Here is a 16,357-nt window from a genome sequence, read left to right on the forward strand (position 1 = left end):
TAGGTGACTGTGGAGCCCTATTCTTGATCTGCATGTTCTCCCTTCTAACCCTTCATCTAACCATCTAGCCCTTCATCTAAGCCAGGGGTCCTCAAACTAAGGCTAACCCTTCATCTAACCCTTCTAAGCCTTCATCTAAGCCGGGGTCCTCAAACTAAGGCCCGAGGGCTGAATGTGGCCCTCCAAGGTCATTTATCTGGCCCTTGCTCAGGGTCAACCTAAGTCTGAAACGACTTGAATTCTCACAACAACAACAACAATCCTATCTCATCAGCCAAGAGGAGGCCCACACTTTCCCATTAAAATACTATCAAGTTTATATTTGTTAAAATTGTTCTTCATTTCAATTATTGTATTGTTTTTAATTATTATTTGCACTACAAATAAGATATATGCAGTGTCCATAGGAATTCATTCATGTTTTTTTCACATTATAATCCGGCCCTCCAACAGTTTGAGGGACTGTGACCTGGCCCTCTGTTTTAAAAGTTTGAGGACCCCTGATCTAAGCCATTAATCAGGCCCACTCGATTCTAGGGATCCAATCTCCAGAAACCAACAGTGAACGTAAAAGAACCCAAAGAACATAATGAAATGGAGATTTTTTATTACAAGCTTTTCAAGTCTTCCAAACCAATTCCAAATGGCACAGCTAGTTGTATTAGAGGTCAAAACCAAAACCCAAGCATGGCTTTCAACTCAATGGCACACCCTCACGGGCAAGCAAAACAGACACTCAAAATATTAGGATTTCCAAAAGCTGTCTGGCTCTTGGACCAAAAACAGTGCAATGGGTTAAGATGGTAAACAATCCTGAAAGTGCATTGACAAGGAAAAGAAACAGCCCTAGAATCACTGGGACACAAGGCATTGCTCCAAGAGAGCCCTCCAGCTTGGGATCCGATGGCCACCCCCCCACCCCACCCCACCCCCCACCCCGCTCTCTGGTATAAATATATTGGCACTTTAGGAAAACAAACACATTGATCAGTGCAGCTCAGTTGCTTCGAAGTGTGAAAAATGAAAGGGAGCAGCTCCTTTTTAGATATTCTCATTCCTGGCTTTTAGGAACCCCTTTCTCCCCAGGAGTCTCAAAGGTGTGAGGCCAAAAATGCATTCTAAAGCTTCAACTGGCAACTCTCCTGGGGTTTCAAAGCTGCCTTGTGTTCAGTGAACTCTTTCCTCCCAGAAAAGGATCAGATTTGGCATGAAAGACTTCTCACACTCACACACGCACATCAATCCCCTCCTCCCACCCTTTTCACACATATAATCCTACTGGCACATGTATTTCCTCAGCTTGCCAAGCGCTTTCCAGTTCTTCCAAAGCTTTGGGCTGCCTTTTGTCAAGCTGGTACACAAGATGAAGCATCCACAGTCTTTGAAACGAATGGCTGAGGAATGCTCCCACATCCTGTCAACTAATTCAGATCTTGCTTTCGGTCTCAGGAAACTAGGGAAGGAAAGCATATTAAAGTCCTCCAATAAAGAAAAAAAGGAAATCCAATCCCACTTGAGCTCTTGCTTTCTATGGAGTGCATCAGACGTGGCTTTTGTTTTGCCATGGAGAAAAGACTTTGTTCCTGAAGCTTCTTGTATCAAGAGGTTTGTAGTCTCCTCATCTAGTCCAGACACACAAGCAGCCTTCTTCTTTTCTGAGGCTTGGGCATTTCTCTTTCAGAGCAAGTGGTGAGATGTCACCTATACTAGGACTGGTGTTTATACTGCAAATGCAAGTTTACATTCACTGAAAGGCACTTGAGAAGAGACCTGGGGAAAGGTTTCAAGATCAATCAGCAGCAACAGAAGCAGCTCTGCTCTTTCATTCAAGTCACACTGCCAACAGGCAAAGTCTCACGGAGAGAAAACCCCAAAGTCTGCAGCTTCCTTTGAGAAGGAGCTAAACCTTCTTAGGCAGCAGCTGAACGCCGCAGCTGAACGCAGCAGCTGAACGCCGCAGCTGAACGCAGCAGCTGAACGCAGCAGCTGAACGCAGGCTCACACAAGGAAAAAGGCTAACAAATACAGCACTACTATTGCCTCTGTGTGCTTGTTGTTAACATCTTATTTGTGGGTCTGTCACCCCTACAAAAGCAGATCTGTGGGAGCAGGAGGCAGAACCGCACAGCCCTTTGCCTTCTAAATTCCCCTCTCAGCCATCCAAAGCAGTGCTCAAGAGTCTGATTGGATCCAAGCCGAAAGCCTCCCTGGCTGAGAAGTGGAGCGCAATGGCATGTGCAGAACTGGCATCCAAGCAAAGTTTCCACTTGCCCCAGAGGCTGCAGCAGCAAAAGAACTTGCACCCAGGTCTGAGAGAGAGTCCTGTCCCAGGTGAGAGGATGGTACCCGTCGGACTTGAGTTTACTGCAGAAGGCTGGCCCTCGCTCTTGCCACAGTCCTGGTGACTTGTGCTGAGAAGCCTCACCGGGACGACTCACTGCATGGTGCAGCCGCTGCTAGGGAGGAAGTCCTGGACGTAGGTGACCACGGCTCTGGAGAGGTAGGTCATGGTGCCATAGCGACCGCTTGGGGCACTGTCATAGAGCAAAGTGCAGATGCCCGTGGCTGGATTCCTCTCCAACATGTTGTCCTCCGCACCCAGGATTTTCTGCCAAAAAAGTCAAAAGTCACTTGATGAACCAACCTGGACACAGTATATTATTTGAGAACACAGAAATGCTGGACCACTCTAACAACCACCATGTCAGACTACACAGAGAAGCCACTAAAATCCACAAGCATGTGGACAATTTCAACAGAAAGGAGGAAACCATGAAAATGAACACAATCTGGCTACTAGTATTTAAAAAACTCTAAAATCAGGGCAGTAAATAAAGAACAACACTCAGAAAACTGGGGAATCTAGACAAGAATAAACCAGGGCCAGCTAACACCTCTCAACAAGGATTCCCCCAGGCAGCAAGCAACCAGGCTTTGAAGCTGCAAGGGTATTCAGTGCTAATCAAGGCAGCCAATTGCAACATTCACACTTGACTCATACAGACAAGAGTTCTTTCTCCCCCTGGACTTCATTCCACAGATAGATAAACCCCACTTGCCTAGTTTCCAACAGACCTCACAACCTCTGAGGATGGCTGCCATAGATGTGGACGAAACATCAGGAGAGAATGCTTCTGGAAAATGGCCATGCAGCCCAGAAAACTCCCCGGCCCCAAAACACAGCCATCAAACCCATATTTCTGAACGGAGAAATTTCTAGCACAAGCTTCTGTGAACATCATGTAGTGCAGTAGACAGTAGTCTAGCCTCAAAGGTGGAGATGTCTTTTTAAGCTTACTGTTCTGTTTATTCTGGAATTTGCTCTTGCAGAGTTTGAACACAAAGAATAAGCAAAAGCAGGCACATGAAACATTTCTATCCAGGGAGACCTGGTGGATGTGACATAATAGGGCCAACATAGCTCTTGCTGCAGATGACTTCAAGTCCCCACCCTGCACTCCATTCACACACACACATATATATACAGAGACACTGCGTCAATCTGTTTCTTTCACAGCCGCGCAAACCCATCAACATTCTGCCCACCTGTTCCTCATAGAACAAGTCACTGGCGATGTGGACAACCTTGTCCACGGCGATGAGGCCGCCGATGCTGTGGACGTCCACTTCGGCCAGGAGGGTCAGGACCAGAATGGCCTCCACCAAGAGCTGCCTGTACTCTGGCTGACGGACCCGGTTGAGGAAGGACTCCACGTGGACGGCAAACTTGATCTCTCCCGGAGTCATCTGTTACGTCAGAGGAAAGCAAAGGGTCTATCAAAATGCCTTGTGTCTAACAACATATATTCTGGACAGCTGAGTGCAACTCATTCCTAGTGAAACATGGGATTTCATTTTTTTGTTAGGGGCAGAGTAGTTGCACAATGTTTCTGGAGGCAATGGAGATACATGCCAGAGTAGAAGTAGGAGTGCATTCCCACACAGAAAGAGGAGGAGGAGGAGGAGGAGGAACTTTTCTACCCCACCTCCCCAAAGGGACTCGGGGTGGCTTACATGGGGCCCAAGCCCAAGGCAGAATACAATTCAAAACAAAACAATAACAATTAAGATAGCATAAAACAGCGTAAAACAACATAACAATAATAGCTAGCAACAACAATAACATCCGACTAATTTTGGAGGGGGGAGGAAAACCACCATGTGAACTGGTTAAAGGATAAGGTGGTTTAGTAAGGTGGATAACAATGTATAACGGCATAGGAAATATCATGGAAACAGAGCAAGTTAACAGGATCAGTTAATATAATATAGGACATCAGATTGAATGACAATTCAAGTCATGATACAGGCCATTTATCATAGGAATCGTCAATCGAAAGCACAACGAAACATCCATGTCTTTAATTCCTTATGGAATGTGGCTAGAGAGGGTGCCAGCCTAATCTCCCTGGGGAGGAAGTTCCAGAGACAGGGGGCCACCACTGATAATGCCCTCTCTCTTGTCCCCACCAACCATGCCTGAGACGGGGGCGGGAGCGAGAGAAGAGCATCCCCGGAAGATCTTAAGGACCGCGTGGGCTCATAAGGGAGGAGGCAGTCACGCAGATAGGCAGGTCCTGAACCGTTTAGAGCTTTATAGGTGATAACCTGCACCTTGTATTGGGACCGGAAACTTATCGGCAGCCAGTGGAGCTGTTTAAACAGGAGGGTTGACCGCTCTCTGTAACTTGCTCCAGTTAACAATCTGGCCACCGACCTTTGCACCAGCTGTAGTTTCTGAACCGTCTTCAAGGGAAGCCCTACGTAGAGTGCATTACAGTAGTCTAATCTTGAGGAAACTAAGGCATAGACTACCATGGTCAGATCAGACTTCTCAAATTACGGATGCAGCTGGCACACAAGTCTTAACTGTGCAAAGGTTCTCCTGGCCACTGCCAACACCTGAGCATCAAGCGTCAGCGCTGAATCCAGGAGAACCCCCAGACTGTGAACCTGTGTCTTCAGGGGGAGTGTAACTCCGTCACCCTATACCCCTCTTTGGAGAAAGATCTCCAAAATCACCCAGCTAGGGTTATGTCCCACTGGCTCAACTGTGTCTCTGAATATTTTTATTTTATTTAAGGCATTTATATATCACTTCTCAGCCTACCAGAGTTCCTGGGGTAGTGCAAGCTCTTTTAAAGCGACATGCAGACAAAACATTGAAAAGCAAACTGAGAATTCTCATTCAAAATATCTTTCCACAAAATGCAGAAACTAGACAAGAAATCCTCTTTGCCACTTCAGTATTTCAAACCCAACTTATCCTTTACCTCTTTGATTGTGGAGGAAGGAAGAATGAAACCTTCAATGGAGAGTCCGTGGCACTGAAAGGAGAAGAAAACCAATTAATGTAGTTGTACTGGTTTTTATTTTTATTTTTATTTTAGCACTGGGACTGTGGCGCAGCCGTCTGGGTGTCAGCTGCATTAAGATCACTTCTGACCACAAGGTCATGAGTTTGAAATCAGCCTAGGTCGGAGTGAGCTTCCGACCAATTGTGCAGCTTGTTGTCGACCTTTGGAACCCGAAAGGCAGTTGCATCTGTCAAGTAGGAAGAATTAGGTACCACCTATGTGTGCGGAGGCTAATTTAACAAAATTTATGAGGCCACAAAAAAGACTCCAGCAAAGCACTCCAGCAAAAAGCATGCGGGGAATGTGGAAGTACTTCATCAGTGTCGCAGATGTATGATGAAAGCGACAGCTCCCCTGGTGGCCAGAAAAAGTTAAATAGCCTCTGACTGTTTGTCTATATCTGTTGTATGTCTTGGCATTGAATGTTTGCCATATATGTGTACATTGTAATCTGCCCTGAGTCCCTTGCGGGGTGAGAAGGGCGGAATATAAATACTGTAAATAATAAATAAATAAACATTTTCCAATTTACTAGTAGCTGCTGCATTTCCCACCCTCGGCTTATACTCGAGTCAATCTGTTTTCCCAGGTATTTTTGTGGTAAAATTAGGTGCCTCAGTTTATATTTGGGTTGTCTTATACTCGAGTTTATACAGTAGTCTTTCTTTATCCATGTGGAGAAACTCCAGCAGCTTATGAAGCAAGAGTACATTCCAAACTGTCTCTCTGCTTCTCTCTTCTGCTCTCTATATACCTGCATAGCTCAAGCCTGAACAAAAATGTAACTGTAACCAAAAGTCCCAGGCTCAGCTTGTTCCCCGGGCATTGCCCGACCAATCAGCTCCATGCATCTTATTTTACAGTTGACACATACACACTCATTGATGCTCCAACAATTCTAACCCTTGCTATGAAGGGATTCTGGAACGTGCCAATTCAAGGACTGTGGCGTTTTCTCTGGTTGTAGGTTATTATTCCACCCATTTATTGTCCATAAAGCTAACCTCAGAGCTGTTGTGACTCAGCTGGAATCACAGACTGTCTCTGATGAGGAATTTTTTTTGTCATGTCAGGAGCAACTTGAGAAACTGCAAGTTGCTTCTGGTGTGAGAGAATTGGCCGTCTGCAAGGATGTTGCCCAGGGGACGCCCGGATGATTTGATGTTTTTATCATCCTTGTGGGAGGCTTCTCTCGTGTCCCCGTATGAGGAGCTGGAGCCGATGGAGGGAGCTCATCCGCCTCTCCCCGGATTTGAACCTGCGACCTCTTGGTCTTCAGTCCTGCCGGCACAGGGCTTTAACCCACTGTGCCACCGGGGGCATCCTCTGATGAGGATGATGGGACTCAGGTTCACAGTTTGGTTCAAGATGTCCCTGTTATAGACGTCCCTGCTATAGACAATGAAGTGCAGTTTCCCACAGCAAGGCATACTGAGTGTTGATTCTAAAAACAGCCAGATGCAGGTGCAGATTGACTCAGAGAAGGAGGATAGTTCTTAGCCTGATAATGAGCAAACAGGGAAACAGGCTGACACTAATGAACAGACTGACCTTGACAAAATGGGAATCTTAGGTTGGGCTGACTGTTTAGAATTCCAAGTTTGAAGGAGTGAAAGGATAGCTAACAAGAGGGAGGCCGCAGGCCAAAGAAATGCCTTCATGTTTTACAAAGAGTATTAAGCTATGTGTGTGAGACCAAACTTTTGTCAAAGCAACTTTGCGTTCAACTAAAAAGCTTGCCTTTGCTTGTCTGGATTTATCTTACAGTTATTGTATCCATGGTTTCAGGACTTTGTCATGTTCTCTTGGGTTTTTGCTTTGCTGATGCCTTTTTAGATTAAGTTTCAAGTGCTATATGATCTTGATCTGTTGGAACATTAACCTTTCCCTTTAGGAACGTTTTACCTTTTATTTTCAATAAACTATAAAAACTTCTGGCTATATACAGTTTGGTGTCTTCAGCAAGGTGAATTTACTTTGAGGTGCAACAAGAGCAGTGAGACGGGTCAGTTTTTGAAACCCAATCTTAGTGTTCTGTCGTGCGCTGGGCCTGTAAAGAATTTCCTTTAAAATAGGACATGCAACCTTTGCCCAGCGGGAAGCCAGGGGGCCCCAAAGAGAAGTTCTCATGGATTTTCCAGAAGTGATGGTCTTTAGAGTCTTTGATAATGCAACAAAGTCTTTATTATGGAACAAACAACAAATCTTCAATGGTTCAAACAACACTTCAAGGCTTTCTCAGTCTAGTCCTCAATGGACTGGCACCTGACTTGGATTAATTTAAATTTCTCTGTAGGAAAAACCCTTTCTAACTTCTCTCAGGCTGACTGTAATCTAAGTCTTACTGATGTGGGCTCCGCTACCGGGTCGAACTGCGCCTCGAGTGCCGAGTCGACCTCCAGTAAGGGCAGCAGATTCTCCAGCTGGAGTTCTTTGGTCTTTCAAAACTGTTTACTCTCCGAAATTCCTCAAAGCTTTAGGACTGCTTCCCTGGAAATCTTTGGAGATCTTTGGATGCTCTTAAGACTGTTCTCCCCCAGAAAGTCTTAATGGTTGAAGCTTTTGTTCAGGAGAAGCCTGAACAAGTCCTGTACATTACCTTTCCTTACTGAGACTAACTAAAAAAATGGCTCCCTTCCTTTCCCAATTGCCCTGAGCAAGGGGTGGAACCAAAACTTAACGATGATGGACAGGTGACTTGCCCTATGACTGCAACCAAGGGAAGCCACCCTTTTGCAGAATCCCTGAACCTTGGACTGCAAGCAAACATTTAATACAAAGCAAATAAAGTTGGAGCACCTGGTACAGATGTACCAACACAGTCTTGGAGAGACTTAACATGGTGACCAGTTCTTGGCCAGAAGCAGAGGCCTCGCTGGCTCTTACCTTCTGTAGGATCCTCCAGACCTTCTGATAAAACCCCACAGGAACCCGGTTGAGAGACCCATCCAGTCTCCGCCGCCGTTGCCACTGTCCCTGGCGTGTGTCCTTGGCATAGCCTTCCTCCAGCATTCCTGACAGAGTCCTTTCCCTCGGAGGGAACTGAGGAGAGAAGGGACAGATACCATGGTCAGAGAGCTACTGTTCCCACCCCTGAAAAGGGACAGGAGGGGGCCACCCCAGGAGACCTGCATGCAGGTGTCTTTTTACCTGGGAAGGTTCTGTGCCGGCGTCCAAGAAATGTAAGCCACTTGACTGAAAGGGAAAAGAAACACACTAATTAGACTCTGCAGGATGGATCGTGACCTGCGGAGGCAATGGCAAAGCAGAAGAGCCTGAGGACAGACCATCCAAGACAGGGAGATTAAGAGTCAGCTGAGACTACAGAAGCCACACTTTTATCTTCTGTTAAAAGCAAGCTGTGAGGAAGATTAAGGGATGCTCCTGTTAAGAAGCTAGCAATTATGCAGAGGACGATGTGTTGGGAATATGAGGGTTGAATGAAAAGTAATGCCTCCACCTTCGTTCCTTGGGTTTGGATGGGAATATTTTAATAAATCAAATAAAGAAATAATCCTTAGAATGTGCTCTTTGACTAGCACTATTCACTTTTCCACATAATCATCAGACCATTGGATATATTTCTGCCAATGATGAACAAGTTTTCTGAAGCCATCACGGAAGAAGGCGACACTCTGTTTCCTCAACCAACATCTCACAGTTCTCTTAATGTCTTCATCAGAGGCATAATGATGTCCCCGCAGATCTTCTTTCATTATTGGGAACAGATGGAAGTCAGACGGTGCTAAATCTGGACTGTATGGAGGATGTCGTACAGTGATGAGATCCAGTCTCTGAAGTTTCAAGTCTGTGCACTTTCATTTCAGGCGTTAGCATCCTGGGTACCCATCATGCACAGATCTTCCAATAGCCAACAAAGCAATAATGTGACATCTTGTGAAATGTCGATTATGCTTTAAATTTCTCTCCGAGTGATACGATGATCATCCTGAATCAAGCTGTCAACCTTTTGCTTGTGAAACTCTGTGGTTGCTGTCACAGGACGCTCAACTCTTTGTCACACAAGTCAGATGTTCCCACCTCAACATCTTTAAACTTTCTCGCCTAACAATGCATAGTACTCACATCAGCACAATCACCATAAAGAGCTTGCATTCTCTCCTTTAGGGTGACATCTTCTGCTGTCAAGAATTCAATGACTGCACGTTGCTTAAGTTGCATTGGCCAACTGTCTGCTCAGGGTTCCATACTTCGCACTTTAACAACACAACCATTCAATGCTAAGGTTTCCTGCCAAAATAGAACTGTAGATGAGAGTCTACTGAACAAGCCAGTATCTGCCAAATACTATTACTGCCATCTGTTGAGGAGTTACGAAGGTGGAGGCATTACTTTTCATTCAACCTTCATAGTAACCTTCTACAAACCTCCATTAGCTATTCATTATGTCTATAATTCAGATTGCTTACTGTATTGTATATGTGTTATGGTGCAGCCAGATGAAGATGAGGGGATTGGTGTGGTTCAGCCAGATGAAGAGATTGGGGTTTCAAGTGGGGGTTCTATAGATGGGGTTTTAGAGCAAGATGCTGTTGCTGAGACAGAGTGTGAAAGTGGAACTGTTTTGGAATTCAACAGGCAGGGAGAGGAGAATAACATTCGCTCATCTGAGGGAGTAGCTGGCTTAAACAGAGATACCAGGCTGCTTCTGAGTGGGCTTCGCAAACACGACTGGTGGGGACGAGGGACAGGGCCTTCTCAGGGGTGACACCCTCCCCCCCCCCCCCACCGCCTGTGGAATTCGCTCCCCAACGAAATTAAATCAGTGTCCTCCCTCCTTTCTTTCAGAAGAAAATTGAAAACATGGTTGTGGAACCAGACTTTTGGCTAATGGATATAACGGCACCTGAACAGTGAATTAGACCAGACGGTTCTTATATTGGAAATGCCTTAATGATTGGATAACTAATGTTGTTTTAATGTATTGTATTGTATGATTTTATTTTGCTTTTATAATTGTAATTATTGCGGCCTCGAATCGTTGCCATTGTTAGTCACTCCGAGTCCCCCTGCGGAGGTGAGAAGAGCGGGGTAGAAATGCTGTAAATAATAATAATAATAATAATAATAATAATAATAATAATAATAGATTCAGGTGCAGGAATTGGAAAAAATAATCCATGAGAAAGAGAGGCAGAAGCAAGCCCTCAAGGTCAACGGAATGCATTCATGTTTTGCAGTCCTTAAATTAGAGAGAGAGTGATTGGGATTTTAGATCAAGCAACATCGCTACTGAAGTCAGGACTCCTGGCTCGTTCCTAGCCCAGGCCTTACTTCAAGACCCAAGATTCATGCTCATGTTTGGCTCCTTGGTCTATGGATATACCTTTGGATTCATGCTTATGTTTTGCTCCTTGTTTTCTGGATTTCTTTTGGGATTCATGTTCATGTTTTAATCTTTGACTCCTGGATTTACCTGTTGCCTTTTTGACTTGCTTCCTTCATTAACTCTTGGATTTTTACCCCTCCATTGGCTTATGGTGTTTATATGTATTTTTATCAATAAACTGGTTATTACCATGTTTGGATTCTTGGTGAGTGCAGTGAGCAAGGTATGCAGTTTTCCATAACTCCATGTTGTGGGAGAGGCGGCAGACCATGTGACTACATCTGGGACTATTCAGGACTCAGACTCCATTTTAGAAAGGCAGAAGCCATTAAACTTTCAACGTCAAGACTTCAGCAGAAACAGTATGCTTTTAGAAGTCAGTGGAAACAGAATGCTTCAGAGAACAGAAACTCTAATATTAGACTCTCAGAAGAGAGAGATGCTTTACGCTATGGACTGTTATGATCATAAGAAAGATGCCCTGTGTTATCTGCAAGCTCGCTGTTGCTGTGCCAGTTCATTCACCCAATGGCTCATGCGGACTGGTAGGAGGCCACAGCGAAGGGAGCAGAGCCAGCTGATGGCATTTGAAATGGAGGGGAAAGGGGAGGACATTTCACCTGAACATCAGGCACAGACTGCCTGCGTCTGTCCAGTTGCTGAAAGAGAAACAGAGCAGTGGCTGTGGTTGTGTACCTTCTAGTCATTGAAGCCGGAACACCCCCAACCCACCAACCATAAAGAGAAACACACCACCAGCCCAAGGGGAAAAACTGGGGCAGAACCGGCCCTACCAGTTGGATCTCGCTCTTGAGTCGGTCAATGCCGGCCCTCTCAGTTTTTGTGGCTCCGACGGGACCAACTTCACGGATGGAAACCGCGGGGGGCATTGTTGAATCTGTGGCTCGCACTGCAGGAGAATGGGAGAGAGTCGTTGTGAGAAGTCTAATGCCTCTCATCCTGCAAAAGATCCTTCTGCTCACTTGATCTTCCAAGAGGAACACATAATAATAATAACTAGCTGTACCCACCACGCATTGCTGTGGCCAACCTTCCCTCCTTCTTTCTTTCTCTTATTCCTTCCTTCCTTCCTTCCCTCCCTCTTTCCTCCCTTCCTTCCCTCCCTCCCTCCCTCCCCCTCCTTCCTTCCTTCCATCCTTCCTTCCTTCCTTCCTTCTTTTTTCTTTCCCTTCTTTCTTCCTTCTCTATCTGTTTCTTTTCTCGCTTCCTTTGCTCTTTGGTTCCTTCCTTCCTTCCCTCCCTCTTCCCTTCCTTCCTTCCTTCTTTTTCTTTCCCTTCTTCTTTCTTCCTTCTCTATCTGTTTCTTTTCTCGCTTCCTTTGCTCTTTGGTTCCTTCCTTCCCTCCCTCTTCCCTCCCTCCCTCCCTCCCTCCCTCCCTCCCTCCCTCCCTCCCTCCCTCCCTCCCTTCCTTCTTTTTCTTTCCCTTCTTCTTTCTTCCTTCTCTATCTGTTTCTTTTCTCACTTCCTTTGCTCTTTGGTTCCTTCCTTCCCTCCCTCCCTCCCTCCCTCCCTCCCTCCCTCCCTCCCTCCCTCCCTTCCTTCCTTCCTTCTTTTTCTTTTCCTTCTTCTTTCTTCCTTCTCTATCTGTTTCTTTTCTCGCTTCCTTTGCTCTTTGGTTCCTTCCTTCCTTCCCTCCTTCCCTCTTTCTCTCTTTCGTTCCTTCTCCCCTTCCTTGTCTCTTTCACTTTTTTATATCCTTCCCCATTCTCTCCCTCTTTCTCTCCCTACCCTTTTTTCTTTCCTTCCTTCTCTCCTTCCCTCCCTCCTTCCTTCCTCCCCCTTTCTGTGTATGTGTTTTGTGTGCATATATGTGTGTTTGTGTATATTTATGTGGTTTTGCGCATGAGTTGTAATGTCTTTTTGTGGTTTTTTTTTTTTTTTTTGCTTTTTAGGTCCCTTCTGCTGAGTTTTTCAGTGTTTTTATGAGTAATGGTCACTCGTTGGCCTGACAAGTGTATTGTGTCCAAAATTGGTGGCAATTCGCCCAGTAGTTTTTGAGTGATGGTAATCCCACAAACAAACATTACATTTTTATTTATGTAGATAATAGTAATAATAATAATAATAATAATAATAATAATATCCAGCATATAGATCTCGTTTGCTGTGACATACTGTGGTTTTGTGTCAGAATAATAATAATAATAATAATAATATCATCCAGCATATAGATCTCGTTTGCTGTGACATTCTGTGCTTTTGTGTCAGTAAAATAATAATAATAATAATAATAATAATAATAATAATAATAATAATAATAATAATAAATCTTTATTTGTACCCCGCCACTGTCTCCCCAGAGGGATTCGGGGCGGCTCACAGAAGCACTCCAACTGCTGCATGCAGACAACAATACATAAGTATAAATACAATGACAGAAGTATAACCAAAAGCACATAAAAATCTCACTGATAAAATTATAGAAGTATGAACATTATAAAATTCCTAAAACACAATGGAATCTGTGAGTAAGATGGCTATCTGTTGTAACAATTAATCAAAATGCAGGCCAGTACTATCAATGATTCCTCACATTGGCCATGGATTACTCAGGATCAAAGGCCTGTCTGAAGAGCCATGATTTTAGACATAGCTCCCTGCCATCCTTTCCTGTAGACTCCTCCAGCCCAGCACTAAAACTGATATGAAGTTGTTTAAAAAATCTGGTTTTGGTTGTGAGTTTCTATTTTTTGCACATTTGGTGGTGCAGTCAGGATCATAGAGTTGGAAGAGACCTCATGGGCCATCCAGTCCAACCCCCTGCCAAGAAGCAGGAATATTGCATTCAAAACACCCTGACAGATGGCCATCCAGCCTCTGTTTAAAAGCTTCCAAAGAGGGAGCCTCTACCACACTCCGGGGCAGAGAGTTCCACTGCTGAACGGCTCTCACAGTCAGGAAGTTGTTCCTCATGTTCAGGTGGAATCTCCTTTCTTGTAGTTTGAAGCCATGGCTCCATTGCGTCCTAGTCTCCAGGGAAGCAGAAAACAAGCTTGCTTCCTCCTCCCTGTGACTTCCTCTCACACATTTATACATGGCTATCATGTCTCCTCTCAGCCTTCTCTTCTTCAGGCTAAACATGTCCAGCTCTTTAAGCCGCTCCTCATAGGGCTTGTTCTCCAGACCCTTGATCCTTTTAGTCGCCCTCCTCTGGACACATTCCAGCTTGCCAGTATCTCTCTCCAATTGTGGTGCCCAGAATTGGACACAATATTCCAGATGTGGTCTAACCAAGGCGGAATAGAGCATGGGTAGCATGACTTCCCTAAATCTAGACACTATGCTCCTATTGATGCAGGCCAAAATCCCCTTGGCTTTTTTTGCCGCCACATGACATTGTTGGCTCATGTTTAACTTGTTGTCCACGAGGACTCCAAGATCTTTTTCACACGTACTGCTCTCGAGCCAGGCACTGTCCCCTGGAAGACTTACCGCTCCTTTCCACTCCAAATTCTTTGCCGCTGAGGATGTGATGCAGGAGTCTCTTCAGGTGGGAAGGGCTGAGATTCATCAAACTCTCAGTAGCTTCCTCCGCTGGAAAAGGAGAAAAGGAATGCCAGTGGTTTCCCCCTGACCTTTCCCATACAATGTATTGTTGAAGGATTTCATGGTTGGGATCACTGGGTTGTTGTGAGTTTTCCCAGCTGTATGGCCATGTTCCAGAAGCATTCTCTTCTGATGTTTTGACTGAATCTATTGCAGGCATCCTCAGCAAAGGACAAGATGGATCCTATCACCTCTGCAAGTGTTTAACGTATACGATGCAGCTGTGGACAAGTCTACATAGGGACCACCAAACACAGCAGCATTGCCCAAGCACGAATCAAGGAACTTGAAAGGCACTGCAGACTACTTCAACCAGAGAAATCAACCATAGCAGAGCACCTGATGAATCAACCTGGACACAGCATATTATTTGAGAAGACAGAAATGCTGGGCCACTCTCACAACCACCATGTCCGACTACACAGAGAAGCCACTGAAATCCACAAGCATGTGTACAATTTCAACAGAAAGGAGGAAACCATGAAAACGAATAAAATTTGGCTACCAGTATTTTAAAAACCCTCTTAAATCAGGACAGTAAATAAAGAGCAACACTCAAAAAGCAGGGGTATTCCAGACATGAATCAATCAGGGCCAGCTAACCCCTCCCAACAAAGGGCTCCCCCAGGCAGTAAGCAGCCAGTCTTTGAAGCTGCAAGGCCATTCAATGCTAATCAAGGTGGCCAATTCAAACATTCACACCTACCTCAAAAAGACAATGGTTATTTCTCCCACCCTGGACATTTCACAGATATGTAAACCCAAATTTCCTAGTTTCTAACAGACCTCACAACCTCTGAGGATGACTGCCATAGATGCAAGTGAAATGTCAGGAGAGAATGCTTCCAGAACATGTCGATACAGCCCAGAAAACTCACAGCAACCCACTTTCTCAAAGCCGTAGTGTTCAGAGAAGGAAGCCCTCTGGGCAATTTTACAGAGAGGGTTTCTGGAGGGCAGAGAATAATAATAATAATAATAATAATAATAATAATCCTTTATTTGTACCCCGCTATCATCTCCCGAAGGACTCGATGCGGCTTACAAGAGGCCGAGCCCAAATACAATAGTAAAAACAACAGCAACAACAAACAGCAAAATAACTCAGAAAACAAGTGACCACCGCCTGCCTTGCATGGCTCTACCCACAGCTAAGAGCCATTCTTAGCCCCAAGGCATCCTGCCAGGAGGCCTTCCTTGGCCACTTTTGCTGGACAGGTCATTCTGGGCTTGGCTGGACCAAGGAGAGGGAAACAGAGGCAGGTGGTCTGAGCACACAGGGTATCTGGGGTAGTCTCTCGGCTGCCGTCCTTCCTACCTGAGCAGCTGAGTGACTGGGCCAGCTCTGTGGCCATCACCTGGATGATGAGCCCAATACGTAGACGGAACATCTCAGCGAAGAGGGCTGGCTGTGTCCGGATGTACATGGCCAGGTAGACCATAATCTCCTGCAGGGAGAAAGAGGATGGGAGAGTTGCCACCGGACAGCATACCTGAGCCGGGACAAGGAGCAGGAGGAGGGCTCACCTGCGTCAAGACGGAGACTGTGATGTTCTTCTCACTGGCTTCGTCAATCAGGGAAGTGAGCCTGTCGTACGGCAATGGCCTGAGGAGGAAGCGGCGCCATGAATGAAGGAGCCCTGCTTCCCCAGATGTGCCAGGTAAGCTTGCAGATGTGGTGCTCCTTTCCCACCCCTTGGAAGTTACAGCTTTTTGGTCCCACTTCAGTTCCCATGGCCACACCCTAAAGAACCCTAGAAGCCATGGTCTGCTGAAGAATACATCTACAAATGCCAGGAATCCTTAACCACAGAAAATTCTTTGGGACTTTTGGTTTCAGAACAAAATTACACAGAGTTTACATGTACGTAAAGGTAAAGTTTCCCCTGACATTAAGTCTAGTCATGTCTCCATTTCCATTTCTAAGCCAAAGAGCTGGCATTGTCCATAGACACCTCCAAGGTCATGTGGCCAGCATGAGTGCATGGGGCGCCATTACCTTCCTGATAAGGTGGTACCTATTGATCTACTCACGTTTCATGTTTTCGATCTGCTAGTTTGGCAGAAGCTGGGGCTAACAGTG

General features: G+C 45.4%; 1 protein-coding gene across 3 annotated transcripts in view; it reads right to left on the minus strand.

The window, feature by feature from the left end:
• Positions 1 to 587: 587 nt before the first annotated feature.
• PHKA1 (phosphorylase kinase regulatory subunit alpha 1) overlaps positions 588 to 16,357 on the minus strand; it is a 46,170-nt gene continuing 30,400 nt past the window's right edge. For 2 of the 3 annotated variants that reach the window (XM_067471590.1, XM_067471592.1), the window contains exons 24-33: positions 15,802 to 15,880; positions 15,593 to 15,722; positions 14,161 to 14,262; positions 11,502 to 11,617; positions 11,328 to 11,366; positions 8,508 to 8,552; positions 8,244 to 8,399; positions 5,274 to 5,327; positions 3,547 to 3,747; positions 588 to 2,608 (exon numbers count right to left, since the gene is read on the minus strand). In XM_067471590.1, coding sequence (XP_067327691.1) covers positions 2,435 to 2,608; positions 3,547 to 3,747; positions 5,274 to 5,327; positions 8,244 to 8,399; positions 8,508 to 8,552; positions 11,328 to 11,366; positions 11,502 to 11,617; positions 14,161 to 14,262; positions 15,593 to 15,722; positions 15,802 to 15,880 — 1,096 coding nt within the window. In that variant the 3' untranslated portion in view covers positions 588 to 2,434. The remainder of the gene's footprint in view (positions 2,609 to 3,546; positions 3,748 to 5,273; positions 5,328 to 8,243; positions 8,400 to 8,507; positions 8,553 to 11,327; positions 11,367 to 11,501; positions 11,618 to 14,160; positions 14,263 to 15,592; positions 15,723 to 15,801; positions 15,881 to 16,357) is intronic. The other variant, XM_067471591.1, reaches the window with a different exon arrangement.

The sequence above is a fragment of the Anolis sagrei genome, chromosome 10, assembly GCF_037176765.1.
Source record: "Anolis sagrei isolate rAnoSag1 chromosome 10, rAnoSag1.mat, whole genome shotgun sequence".
Classification (NCBI taxonomy): domain Eukaryota; kingdom Metazoa; phylum Chordata; class Lepidosauria; order Squamata; family Dactyloidae; genus Anolis; species Anolis sagrei.